The 14,302-nt window shown below is 44.5% G+C and overlaps 1 protein-coding gene across 1 annotated transcript in view; it reads left to right on the forward strand.

Annotated features, from left to right (window-relative positions):
- The first annotated feature begins 351 nt into the window (after positions 1-351).
- Positions 352-14,302, forward strand: part of LOC148001332 (uncharacterized) — a 59,438-nt gene continuing 45,487 nt past the window's right edge. The window contains exon 1 of the mRNA XM_087584510.1: positions 352-423. Coding sequence (XP_087440636.1) covers positions 352-423 — 72 coding nt within the window. The remainder of the gene's footprint in view (positions 424-14,302) is intronic.

A 14,302-nucleotide genomic window follows, 5' to 3' on the forward strand; every position in this document is an offset into this window, starting at 1 on the left:
TGCCAAAATAATAATAATAATAATAATAATAATAATAATAATAATAATAACAACAACAACAACTATAACAATAACAATAATTTAAAATTAGGATAGGTAACATCCCGAGGTCTCACTTCTGTGTCCCACTTTCAAGATGATACTGAAGGATACAACGGAGCAAAGTAAGAGAGGAAGAGGAAGGTCATCAAACCAGGACAGGAGAGCCGAAGGCCATCCATGCACCAGTCCTAGCTGAAGCTAAGGGCCAGCAAACCAGCTTATGTGGGTAAAAGGAGAGGCCTGACTCCTGCAGGCTCCAACCTCCATGCTTGCACGCAAAACAAGACACAAAAATGTAGACGCATAAACATGCAAAACCGTCAACAAGCCGGGTGGGACGGGAGCCTCCGAGAGCTGAGCCACGTGAAAGTGTACCGAACGGTGTGAAAATGGAGATCTTGAGGTTGGGGATTTAGCTCAGTGGTAGAGTGCTTGCCTAGGAAGCGCAAGGCCCTGGGTTCGGTCCCCAGCTCGGGGAAGAAAAGAAAATGGAGATCTTAGGTATTACGAGATGGAGAAGACATCTAAATCTGGTCAACAGGTCAGTGCAAACAAGGGAGACGGCTGCTATCATTCTATAATTTGAGACTCGGGGACAAACAATAGTTAGGATTTTTTTTTTTAAATTGGTTTATGCTCCTGAAGTTCAAAGAGGTAGGTAGCCCATTTTTCAAATTGGGGGGGGGGGATCTATAGATTAAAATATCTTATACTGAATTATAAAAATCAGTGTCTCGGGCTGGAGAGATGGCTTAGTGGTTAAGAGCACTGACTGTTCTTCCAGAGGACCTGAGTTCAAATCCCAGCAACCACATGGTGGCTCACAACCACCTGTAATGGGACCCGATGCCCTCTTCTGGTATGTTTGAAGACAGTTACAGTGTACTCATATAAATAAAATAAATAAATCTTAAAAAAAAAAAATCAGTCTCATGTAGCCCAGAATGTCCTAGAACTCACTGTGTACCAGAGGATGACCATACACTCCTGATCCTCGTGTGTCTACTTTCTAAGTGCTGGGATACCGTGCCCAGCTTCCTCCCTCTTTCTTATTTATATATATGTTATGTGTAGTTTCTGCATCTATCTGGGGCGAAGTCTTGGAGTGGAATGGGCAGGTCAAAGGTAACGCCACTCTCCCCAATTTTGTGAAATAGTTTTTTTTGTTGTTGTTTATTTAGTTTACTTTTACATGTGCCTGTGTGTTTGCATACATGTGCATAGGTGATTTACAAAGGCCCGCAGAGGGGGTAGCATGTTCCAGAGCTGGAGTTACAGGTAGTTGTAAGCCCCCTGAGACAGCTTCTTCCTGGGTAATCCAGGCCGACCTCTAGCTCACATTATTCTACCTCAGTCTTCCATAGCTGGAATCACTAGAAGTTATGACTCTAGATTTAAATGAATAACATACAGTAGATCCGTGTACACCAAGGATGCATTTTAGGTCCCACCTTCAAAGCAACTTGTAAAATCAACTGGACGTCAGAAGGGAGAATGAAAGTTACACTTACCTACTGTTTTGGAAACAAACTGGATGCTTTATAGAAATGTCCATTAAGACACTCTAAAACAGACAACCTCCAAGCTCTACCTCTCTAGCGAGTGGCGTCCGTGAGAGGCTGGTGTTCAGAAAGTCAGTGTCTGATGACTTTATGAAGAACAACTCAAGACCAGAAATAATGTTTTTAAATTAAGTCAGAAGAGCCAGGTGCGTCATTTTGTTAGGGTTTCTACTGCTGTGAAGAGACACCATAGCTGCGTCTCTAATCAAGGCTAACATTTAATGGGGGCTGCTTTACAGTTGCAGAGGTTTACTCCAGTATGGTCGTGGAGGGAGAAAGTGAAGTGACACGCTGGGTCTGGTTTGAGCTTCTGAGACCTCAAAATCCATCCCCAGTGACACACTTTCTCTAACAAGACCACACCTCCTCCAATAAGGCCACCCCTCCTAATAGTGCCACTTTCTGTGGGCCTTTGGGGCCAATTTCATTTAAACCCCACATATGGTGACTCACACCTGCCATCCCTGTTTTATAAAATGCAGTATGGTGTGGTGGGAGGCGTGCCTTAGCCAGCCCATGCTGAGGAATCCAACCCCCCACCCCGCCCCAGGCATCAGCCATACGACAAATCTAGGATAAAATGAAGTTTATCTGAGGCATGGGAAGGGGAGTTGAGAAGGAAGTAGAGGCAGAGAAAGAGAAAGAAAAGAGAGAGAGAGAGAGAGAGAGAGAGAGAGAGAGAGAGAGAAGAAAAGAGGCTGGTGGCCAGGAGAGAGAGAGAGAGAGAGAGAGAGAGAGAGAGAGAGAGAGAGAGAGAGAGAGAGAGGAGGCTGGCCAGGAACATGGGGAGGGGTGGTAAAAAGAGGGAGAGGGGAGAGGGAGAGAGAGAGAGAGATCAGAGAGCATGAGAGGCAAAACAGTCCTTTTACAGTAAGCCAAGCTCTCTTTATCTGACTGTTGGGCAGAGCCTAGAAGAAATGTTAAGGTGCTAACAATCTCAGTACTATGGAGGTGCTGGCAGGAAGGCGAGGAGGCCTGAGGAGGGGTACTGAGACCTGGCTGGTGGGAAGGTTATTATTTTAGAGCAAACTTCTTGACAGACCAGACAAAAACAAACAAACAAAACCAAAACGCAAATTCCCTTGCTTACTTCTGGGGAGCCTAAAGCAGGAAGACTGCCTCCAGTTTTAGGCCAGCCTGGGTTGCATAGTGAGTTCATAGCAGCCTGAGCTATATAACAAGATCCTATCTCAAGGAAAAGAAAGGAGGAAGAAATCCATTAACCTGGATTATTAATCAAAACCGCCATTCATTAGGCCCTCTGAGAAGTCTAGATTGGAGAGGTAATGGTCATGTTTTCCAAACAGGCCAGTTATCACTGGCAAGACACAAACCATTGTGAACTTTGAAATGATGATCTACGTGGTGTTTCTCTTTAAATCTTTGTCTACAAAACAATAGGGAGCCTCTTTCTTCCCATCCTTAGTATTTGTGTCTCCAGCTCAGTTTACCGCCCTAGTCTGGGCAGCCTTGAACTTTTCACCTAGCCTTCTGCAGAGGCTGTGATTATTACAGGCCTACAACAGCAGACCTCACTCACTCATCTTGTGTCACCTTATTCTACAATGACAAAGAAAGTCGAGAACAATCTATAGCCTAAATTGTTTTCATCCGTGAGCCTGTGAGTTGGAAGCATAACTGGTCTAGCCTGGAAACAGGGTGACTAGGACAGTCCATGGTGACAAGCCTCCAGAGCAACCAGAGTCTTTCCCGCTCACAAATCAACTTCTCAGCTCTTAATGCTTTGAGGTAACAAATGCAGACTACAGTAATTTGGGGAGGAATGTGCCAATTACCGAAAGGAATAGTCACCTCTGCTGTGGGAAAGAGTGGGGAATTCTCTGGGAATTTGAACTTTGTATCCTTCCCCTGTCTTTATGACCCTGGTGGTAACTATGGCAACTGGCCTAGCACTAGATGATGCGTCATTAGCCTGTAGGTGAAATGGTGAAGCTCGAGATTGCTTGGCAGATACTCTGGCAGCCATCTTGGCTCCCACCCTCTTTGGCTGCTCACCTGAATAGCAACTTCTGGCCTACAGGCATCCTGGCCCCAAAGATAACAGTCGGGTAGGGTAAAAATTCAGCTGTCACGTAGGCAGTATTCAAGGTAACACCTTTCATAGCCCAGGAGCATCAGCCAATCAGCGACAGTACCTTGCTATTCCCAGCAGCTGCAAGCATGAAGCCCTGAAGGCTTCTGAAGCCAGTGAGGTGAGAGGCAGGAACCCAGGGGAGGACTGCTAATAGCCCCTGAGCCCAGAGGCTCTAAAGCCATAAGCCAACAAGTTAAACCTGATCAACAGGTCTGTCAGATGCTTGCATAACTGTGTCTCAGTGCTAAAAGAAATGGTCAACTTTGGGTCTAACTTACCCCATCCCAAAGAAGACAAACCAAACACAAGACAAACATAAAAGCCAACATCCTCACTTCTTTCCTCTCCCTCTCTCTCTCTCTCTCTCTCTCTCTCTCTCTCTCTCTCTCTCTCTCTCTCTCTCTCTCGTGTGTGTGTGTGTGTGTGTGTGTGTGTGTGTGTGTGTGTGTGTTAGGGTCTCATTATGTAGCCCTGGCTGCCCTGAAACTCAATATGTAAATCAGGCTGGCCCCTCGAACTCACAGAGATCTGCCTGCCTTTACCTCCCCATAGCTGAGATTAAAGGTGTGTGTCACCATGCCCAGCGGTTTTTTTGTTTGTTTTGCTTTTTTTTTTTTTTTTTTTTTTAATTCTTGAGACAGGGTCTCCTGTAGCCCAGGCTGGCCTTTGCTCTGTAGATGAGAATAGCCTTCACTTCTAATCCTACTCCCTGTACCTCCTGAGTGCTGGGATTACAGGTGGGTATCATCTCACCTGGTTTATGCTATGCAGGGAATTGAAACCAGGGTTTTGTGTGTGCTAGTCAAGTACTCTAGGAACCAAACCATAGCCCTAGCCCCCATATCTAATTTCCTGTCCTTAGTTACAACTATTAGAAACACAAGGGGTTGGGGATTTAGCTCAGTGGTAGAGCACTTGCCTAGCAAGCACAAGGCCCTGGGTTTGGTCCTCAGCTCCAAAAGAAAACACACACACACACACACACACACACACACACACACACACACACACACACACAAGCAGCTCCAATTCCCATTGGCCTTCTCAGGAAATCACTATAAGGATAAGGGGAATTCTCCATCCCAGCAGAGGACTGTGGGACCATGAAAGGTAGCCTGGCTCCTGGTTGAGCAAAGATTAGAAGCTCTGAAGGGACAGTAGGAGCTTTGCCTGTTCCCAGGCACCAGGCCCCTGTCACTAGCTGCAGCCCCACATAGACTTGTGGCCATCAGTCACTTATAGGCAACACCCCAACCCTCCCACAGATAGAAAAGGAGACCTGTGGTCATGTAGTCTCAATACAGATCTTCATGCTAATGAGGTACATAGAGGCCTGGAGGCTTAGCCAGTAAACTTTCCTTCCCAGACACTCCTTCCTGCAAAAGGTATTTAATCTCAGCCCATCCTGAAGTAGTGGGTAATGGTTTTATGTATTTATTTCACCATGATAGTAAATGTCTTAAACCATGGACTGTCTCTTTTCATTGGGATCCGCAGTGAAGAGCCGTGGAGAAGGCCTTCAAACCTATAGAGCCACTGCCTAGTCTCCCGTAGAAGGAAGGCCTCTCTGCGCTCCCTGCCAGGGCCGCCACCAAGCCCAAGCCAAACCTGAAGTCAAACCAAGGACTCTCTCTCCAGGGACCAGCCAGAGCTCCCCGCTTCACCCCCTCCCCCGCCCCGAACTAGATCCAGTCCGAGGCCCCAGATTCCGTTCTCAGCTCTTCCGTGACTTCCAGCCTGCGTTTCCAAGAGCCTGGGAATCCCACCGCCGGCTTCTTCACAGGCCCAGAGGCCTCAAAGCCATCTCCAGCTGTCTCACGCCTCAGACTTTACTTTCCCATCCCCGGAGCAGAGTCTCTGGGCTTCCCTACGGCACAACACATGACGTAGGATTTGCGCAGTCAACACGTGTCCACGCCCCCAAGCGGCCAAACCCTGTGCGGAGTGGATGCAAGACCCTACAACCCTATAGAGGACAGCTGTCACACTACCCACTAGTCCCTTTCAGCGTGGATCCCCCTTCCTCTCCCTGCCTTGTCCCTCACAGACTCCCCTTTCTATGCTACCCTTGGTTGTTGTTTTCAGGATTGCTACCACTAGGTAACCCTCTGTCATGTCCCCAGCCCTCCCTTACTCTTTTTGACAATATCATTTTTCTTCTCTTAACTATTAGTAAGCCCTAAAAATATATATCTGCTGTTCAGTTGGCCTTTCTTTAAAAGCAAACCCCTTCTCCAATTCCGCTGAATAAAATTATGTGGTTTTCCCTATTTCCCTTTGACCAACAGTGCACTGAGACAAGGTCTCTCTGTGTAGCCCAGGCTGACCTGGAATTCACTGTGTGGCTCGGGATCTTAGTCAGGCTTCTCTGAAGTCACAGAACTTCTGGAATGTCTCTATATATTAAGGGAAATTATTGGAAGGACCTAGAGTCTGCAGTCCAACTAACCCAACAATGGGCAGCCATGAATAGGAAGCCAGAATCTGTAAACTGCTCAGTCCCACAAGGCTGGGTGTTTCAACTGACCTTCTGTATAAGCTGGAATCCTGAAGAAGTAGGTTCCAACAGATGTGCTGGCAGGTGAGTGAGGCGAAGAAGAGTGAGCCTTCCTTCTTCCATTGTCCTTATGTAGGGCTCCAGCAGAAGGTGTGGCCCAGACTAAAGGTGTGGACCATGACGCCAGGACCTTAGCTGCTCTTTACCTGGAACTAGCTCTGCCCTAGGCTGGCCTTGAACTCAAAGGTCTGCTCGCCTTTTCCTGGACCTATGGCCACTATGCCCAAAGATCCGGCTAGAGCTACATAGTGAGACCTTGTCTTTCAGAGAGAGAGACAGAAGGAAAAAAAAGAACTTTAATAAAAAAAAAAAAATCTAATGCTTGGTGGTGGTGGTGGCGGCGGCGGCAGCAGCAGCAGGCAGGCAGATCTCTAAGTTCAAGGCCAGCCTGGTCTACCTACAGAGTGAGTTCCAGGTCAGCCAGGCCTACACGCCTACACAGAGAAACCCTGTGTAGGTGAAAAACAAAACAAAAAACAAATAAGCAAACAAAGGACCTATTATATAAAACCATAGTAAAATTTTTGGTGTTGAGAATTAAACCCAGGCCTCCTGTATCCTAGGCACACATGCTACTCCGGAGTCACACCCCAGCACTAGCTAATATGCTCACAGCACACATGTTCACCTCCTGTCTCTGGTCATGCAATGTCCTCTGCTCAAGACCGCCAGCAGGACGATCACCACCAGATGCACATCCTCAACCTTGCAGCTCCAGGACCGAGCCAAGCTAAATTCATCCCCACCCCCGTTTCTCTCGGACAGCAAGCCAGTAGTGCTCTCGGCTACAGACATCAACCTAAAGCAGTGGGATGAGCTCCATCCCACTCATCCCACACACTCATCCCTGTTCAGCACACAGCGTGACTATCACTGCCGAGAGGAAACATCAGCCAGCTCCAAGGGTCTTCTCCGTTTCTTCCTACAGGGCTTCCATACACTCCTACTTCCCCTGTATAGATAGCCCTGTCAGCAAGAGGCTGGAAAGATGGCCCAGTGGTTAAGAGCACCCAGAGGACCAGGGTTCCATCACCTGCAATACATACATGTAGGCAAAACACTCATATATGTAAAGTGAAAGACAAATAAATTACTGGCAGCCAAGAAAGTCCAGAGATATTACCCGCCGTTTGGAACAGTAGAGCTCACAATGTCTGTGACAATTCATGTCACCGTAATCTGTAGGCATATTCAAAGTGATCAAGGCAAGGACAGCTTTTCTTTTCTTTTTAAAAAAGATGTATTTATTATATACACTGTAGCTGTCTTCAGACACACCAGAAAGGGGCATCAGATCCCATTACAGATGATTGTGAGACACCATGTGGTTGCTGGGATTTGAACTCAGGACCTCTGGAAGAACAGTCAGTGCTCTTAACAGCTGAGCCATCTCTCCAGCCCAGACTTTTTTTTTTTATTCTAATAGTATTACATTCATCTTTGTTTTTCTTTGCTTGTTTTTGAGACACAGATTCACTAAGTAGCCCTGGATGGCCTGGAACTTACTATGTAAACCAGATTGGACTCAAACTCACAGAGATCCACTTGCCTCTGCCTAGTGCTGGGATTAAAGGCTGGGCCGCCACTTCTGACTTACATTTGTTTGTTTGTTGAGCGTATACCTGTGTTGAGATCAGAGAACAACTTTGAAAGTAAGTATTCTCCTTCGACCTTGTGAGTCCTAAGGACCAAACTCAGATCCTTAGAGTTGGGACCCACTGCCTTTATTCAGTGTGCCTCTTCTCAGCCACCAAGGGAAAGGTTTCAAAGGTAAAAGTGGGTAGGAAGATCAAGCATGGCAGCCCATATTTATGTAGGAGTCAGAGGCAAGAGGATCACCACAAATTCGAGGACATGCTGGTACTACTTAGGAAATTATGGACCAGAAAGGGCTACATATCAAGATGATATAAAAAAAATTAAGGAAGCTGATGATATAACCTAATCAATAAAATGATTGCCTGACATGAAGAAAACCCTGAGTTTGATCTCCAATATCACATACACCAGGCATGGTGGTGAATACCCTACTGTTTAGGAGGTAAAAGAGAGAGGGTCAGAATGAAGATTTGAGACTAGAGTGGGCTGTATGACATACAGCACTGAATAAGTAAGTAAGGGCTGGTGGTGTGGCTCAGTTGGTTTAGCCTTGGGTTTAACCCCAGCACCGTATAAAACCAGATGTCTGCTCACAAGAGGTACAAGTAGGAGGTTCAGAAGTTCAGGTCATCCCCACTTGGGCCCTCCTATCTAGAAATAAATAAAAAGTATGCAAAATAAATCACAAATATCCAAGTGTTAATTTTTAAATGCCTGAGGTAATCATCATTTGGGGGGGGTCATTTTATTTGTTTTTAATATTTATGTTTATTTTTATTTTATGTTATGAGTGTTTTGCCTGCATATATGTTTACCATATGTATTCCACAGAGGTCAGGAGAGGGTGTTGGGCTGGAGTTATGGAGAATTGTGAGCCATCATCTGAATAATAAGGGCCACCTTCTTTTTTTCTTTGTTTTTTTTTTGGAGCTGAGGACCGAACACAGGGCCTTGCCCTTGCTAAGCAAGTGCTCTACCACTGAGCTAAATCCCCAACCCAAGGGCCACCTTCTTAATTTTGTTTTTAAACAGAGCCCATTAAGTATCCCACGTTGCCCTGGAATTCACTATATATTCCAGGCTGACTTCAAACTTAAGATCCTTCCCTTCAGCTTCCTGAGTACTGGGGTTACAGGTGTGTGCTACAAAAACCCAGCTTCACAATGGTTCTTAGAAGTGGTAGTAGTCCCAGGTTGAACAAGCAGTTGCTGGACAGATGACCTTGTAAAAGTACAGTCTGTGAAGGTTGGGGTGGCCTTTGGGATGCTGGCATCAAAGTTACCACCCAGAAACCTTTCAAAGATACTTTCCTTTATAATCTCCTGATTCTTTTTACCTCCTACCCCACAACTTCTGGCTCCTGGTTCTTGATTTCTCCATCTTCAAACAGACCGCCAGAATTCACCTCTGCATCTCCTCAGAGGGTCATCCCCAGATCTCCATGAACTCAACCATTCTCATTTGGAAGTAAATGAAGCTTGTTTGAATGAGAACAGAAGCCATTTACTACACACAGTGCCTGCCAAGCATGAGAGGCTGAGAGGTGTGCAGGAAGTTATCTACTGCAAGCATGAGAAGGCATCAATGCGGTCAAAGTAAAAATCAGACTCAGAGAACATGAGACACACGAAGAAGCTGGAGTTGGGGCAACATCTTATATGGTTGGCATAGAGAGTGTCGTAGTTAGGGTTTCATTGCCACAAAGAGACACCATGACCATGGCTACTCTCATAAAGGAAAACATTGAAATGGGGCTGGTTTACAGTTCAGAGGTTGAGTCCATTATTGTCAGGGTAGGGAACATGGCGGCATGCAGGTGGACATGGTGCTGGAGAAGAAGCTGTAATTCTACATCTTGATATGCAGGCAGTAGGAGACTGCGTGCCACATTGGAAGTACTTTGAGCATATCTTGGTCTGAAGGAGGACCTCGAAGCCCACCTCCACAGTGACACACTTCCTCCAGCAAGCCACACCTCCTAATAGTGCCAACTCCCTATGGCCAAGCATGCAAACACATGAGTCTATGGGAGCCGTTCCTATCAAACCACCTCAGAGAGATTATTTAGTTTGGTCTTGTCTTGAATTTGAATATAGAGAGAGGAAGACTAGAAGTTACTGGCAGAAACCCTGGCCCACTCAGACCAATGGCTACAGAGATGGTTCATTCCGTATTCTATCACTGTATTAGCTTTGGCCAATGCATATTCAATGTTTTACTCTTTATTGGCCATGAATGTGAGTGTTTTCACTTTGCTTGTGTAATTATTCCCACTGAGTGATTCCTTACCATAGACTACTTCCCATCTCTTTTAATGATTTTTCTACTTCTCCATGTCCAGTCTTACCTTCTCCTCATTAGATCTATAGCAGGCCTCATCTTTATTAGATTTTTTTCTTCAATGTGCAAATAGGATGTAACCTTTCTCATAAATCTTGATTTGTCTATACACATTTTCAGTTGTGGATGTCCCAGACATCTGATTACTCTCTCGCTTTCTCCTCGGAGGCAGTCACTGTTTTAAACTCGATGCATAGCTTTTTCCATGTGGCCGGCACCATCTTGCCAGCTGAGGTCCTACGCTGAGTATATGTAAAGCAAGCAAATGGAGTGCGGGCCTTCATATCTGTTTTCTGTCTATAGACACAATGTAAGCAGCCACCTCATGTCTGACCACCACCATGCCTTCCTGTCGTGGTAGACTGACATCTTTTTCTTTTTCTTTTTTTTTTTTTTTTTTTTTTGGTTCTTTTTTTTTCCGGAGCTGGGAACCAAACCCAGGGTCTTGTGCTTGCTAGGCAAGCGCTCTACCACTGAGCCAAATTCCCAACCCCGGTAGACTGACATCTTAATGTCTAGTCTCAATAAGCCCTGTCTCCCTAGAGTTGCTTCTGGTCAGGCATCAGATCACAGCAAGGAGAAAGCAACTGTTACCCCATCCTCAAATGGATTTCAGCTTTACTAGTAGATTTAACGATACTGTATTCTAATATTTAATCATCTGGAACTAAGAACAAGCCCACTTGTTCTTAATTTACTTAATGTAAATATACCTAACAATTAGATAATAGATCCATTCTCCGTCCCTAAAATTCGTTTTTTGAGGGGACATAGAGATGACTCGGCAGATAAAGGTGCTTGCCACCAATTCTGCCTAGGAGAGTTCAGTCTCCAGGACCCACACTGTGAAAGGAGAGAAGCAAATTCTGCCTGCTGCTTCTCTGACCCGCTCATGTTCCCTCAGCACACAAAATAAACAAAACGTAATTGAAAACCTGTCACTTTGAGGACGTTTTATAAATCAAAGAATTCTGTGTGTATCTTTTTGAAATTGGCTTTCCTTCTACACAATATCTTGAGAGGCTTCTAAGGCATTGCATGTATCCATAATTCTTCCAGGGCTGGCGAAACAGCTCTGCAGGTTCTGAGCAAGCCTAGTGACGTGAGTTTGTCCCTGCAAGTTACATAAAGGTGGACGGAAAGAAACCACCACACATTCATTGTCTCCCATGCGCATTGTGGCTATGTGTGTACACATATGTATACACTAATACAGTGTTATAATCATATATGCTAATCATTGTAAGTAGTAATAATTGTTCCATCCAGGAGATGTGGCTCAAAACGGAGTCAGGAAGATAGATGTGAGTTTGAGACTAGCCTAGGCTAAATAGTCAGTTCACAGCCAGCTCACAGCCAGCCTTAACCTTGGGGATAGGGGCAGTTCTGTTTAATATTGAGCATTAGTATTATGGATTTCCATGTCACCTATTAGGGTCATTTTTGATGGTTTTCTTTTTTTTTTTTTTTCTATTCTTTTTTTCGGAGTTGGGGATCGAACCCAGGTGGTTTTCTGATTATAGCTATTTCAAATAAAATCATTAGGGGAGGGGGGGGGATGTTTGCCCGGATACCGGGAAAGGGAATAACACTCGAAATGTATATAAGAAATACTCAAGTTAATAAAAAAAAATTTAAAAAAAATCAAATAAAATCATTACAAACATTTCTATGTAGCTAATATGTGAATATAAATTTTCTTTCTCTCATCTTTTTTTAGACAGAGTCTTATGTAGCCCATGCTGGCTTTAAATTCTCTATGGAGTCAAGGATGACTTGAACTAATCCTTGGCCTCTAATCCTAAGTGCTTGGATTCTTTTGTTTGTTTGTTTGTTTGTTTGTTTTCTTTTGAATTGCTTTGAATTTCAAGACAGGATTACTCTGTGTAACTCTGACTGTCCTGGAGCTCCCTCTGTAGACCAGGTTGGCCTTCAACTCCGGGATCTGCCTGCCTCTGCCTCCCAAAGTGGCAGGATTAAAGGCATTCACTTCTAGGGCTGGGGATTTAGCTCAGTGGTAGAGCGCTTGCCTAGGAAGCGCAAGGCCCTGGGTTTGGTCCCCAGCTCCGAAAAAAAAGAACCAAAAAAAAAAAAAAAAAAAAGGCATTCACCTCTACAACTGGCTAGATGATTAGATTTAAAAAACAAACAAACAAACAAGCAAACAAAAAGTCAAACTCGTGATGTCAAACTATCATACCTGTAATCCCAAGCATTCAAGAGTCTGAAGCAGGAGAACTGTTAGGCATTCAAAGCCAGCTTACACAGTGAGTTCCAAGCCAGTTTACATATTGGGTTCCAGGTCAGCTTAGACCTCAAGAAGAAACTTAGTCTTAAAAATGAGATAAAATAAAATCCACTATGCTCAGTTTAATACAATTTCTTAGGGCTCAAAGACTTCAGTAAAATAGCAAGATTTGCTCCCATATTCCCCCTCCCCTAATGTGATCTTCATTTGGACACGGGGCGCATATGATCTACCTTGAATTAATCCTTGGTATCTGGGTACTTGCTAGTATCCCCTTCTATGATTGGCCATAGTGTGTTTATCTTTTGCTGTCTCAGAGAAATAGCTGGATGATTTCCATAAACAATGCTTTGATAGTCCACTCTGCTCATTTCACTTAATGAGATGCCATTTTGTGCACACCATTCTTCTCAAGTCATTCCCTGACCCGCTCTTATCAACCTGAATCATTGCTTTTCATTTTTCCATTACTTGATCACCCAGGAACTTTTGACTCAGGGGCAGGTTTCCAGGGGGACTTTTTTTCCTCATGGACTTCCATTACAACACATACTTCTGGTCACTCTTTTGAATTCCTCTCCTGCACTTTTCTTTCCAGCCTTTCAGTATTGTCATATTCCAGTCCCTGCAGCTGGTCTGCTCCATTTGCTTTTGATTTATTTGTATTAGGTTTCTATGACAGGGTCCCACACATCCCAGCTTGGCCTTGAACTTGCTAGAGAGCTGATGATGGACTTTAACTCCTAATCCTCCTGGTTTTGCATCCAAGTGCTGGGCTTGGATCGCAGGTATGCCTAGTTTTCTATTCTTCATTGCCCGACTTCAGGTGTCAAATGTACTACATACAAGATTTGTCTTCAGCTTTCCAGATCTTTACTTCTAATCTCAACACCTCCACTCCAATGCCACACATTTGGATATCTCAAAATGTAGTATTATCAAACATGTACTACTGAGGAGCCTTGCAAAACTAGGCTGCCTTCTGTGCTGTGTTCTGCTCTTTGGCCTACAACCTCACAACGTTACTGTTTGTGCTAGAATCTGGGATTTTACTTCATAATGCTTTCTTCTATGTCCATCTTGTAAGTCTTGCTTGGTTTTGGTTATTTACTTCTTTTTGAGATGGGGCCATCTTATGTAGCTCCAACTGGCCTTAGAGTGGTAAGTGGCAGACGGGAATGGCCTCAGACTTCTGATACTCTTGCCTCCATCTCTTGAGCGCTGGATTATAGGTTTATGCCATCATGCTTGGTTGGTCTGGTGCTAGAATCCAATCCAGGCTTTCATGTGTGCTAAGTAAATACTCTACAAACTAAGCTATGTTATCAGCTTATTAACTTATTAACTTATTATTATTATTAACTTCTATCTTTTTCATTTATTAGTACTGTATGTGTATTATGGTGTGTACATGTGTATGAACATTCTACTGGACAACTTTATCGGGTCAGTTTTCTCCTTCCATCTTTAGGTGGGATCCAGGAATTGAACTCAGGCCACTAGGATATGAAGCAAATGCCCTTTACTGACTGCTGAGCTGACTCACCTACCTGAAATCCTGTTTTCTTTTTCTTTTTCCCAATTGATAAGATATAATTGCCCACCTAAACATACAAAGCCCAGTACCATCCATACCTTAAGAACATTAATAACAACCTGTAAATATACAGAGCAGAATCTTAATGGCACCTGCCATGGCTTCTCCCCTCTCTATCCTGTCTTCCTTCTTTCCGTTCCAGTCTCCTCCTCTTCCTTCAAACTTCTATCCCTCCCATCCTTCCTTCTCCTCCAATGACAGGCCTCCTTCTATCCTGTACCTGCCCTTCACCTGTGTTTTACAAATTCAATGGAGAGAAGGT

The sequence above is a fragment of the Rattus norvegicus genome, chromosome 14, assembly GCF_021556685.1.
Source record: "Rattus norvegicus strain SHRSP/BbbUtx chromosome 14, alternate assembly SHRSP_T2T, whole genome shotgun sequence".
NCBI classification, from domain to species: domain Eukaryota; kingdom Metazoa; phylum Chordata; class Mammalia; order Rodentia; family Muridae; genus Rattus; species Rattus norvegicus.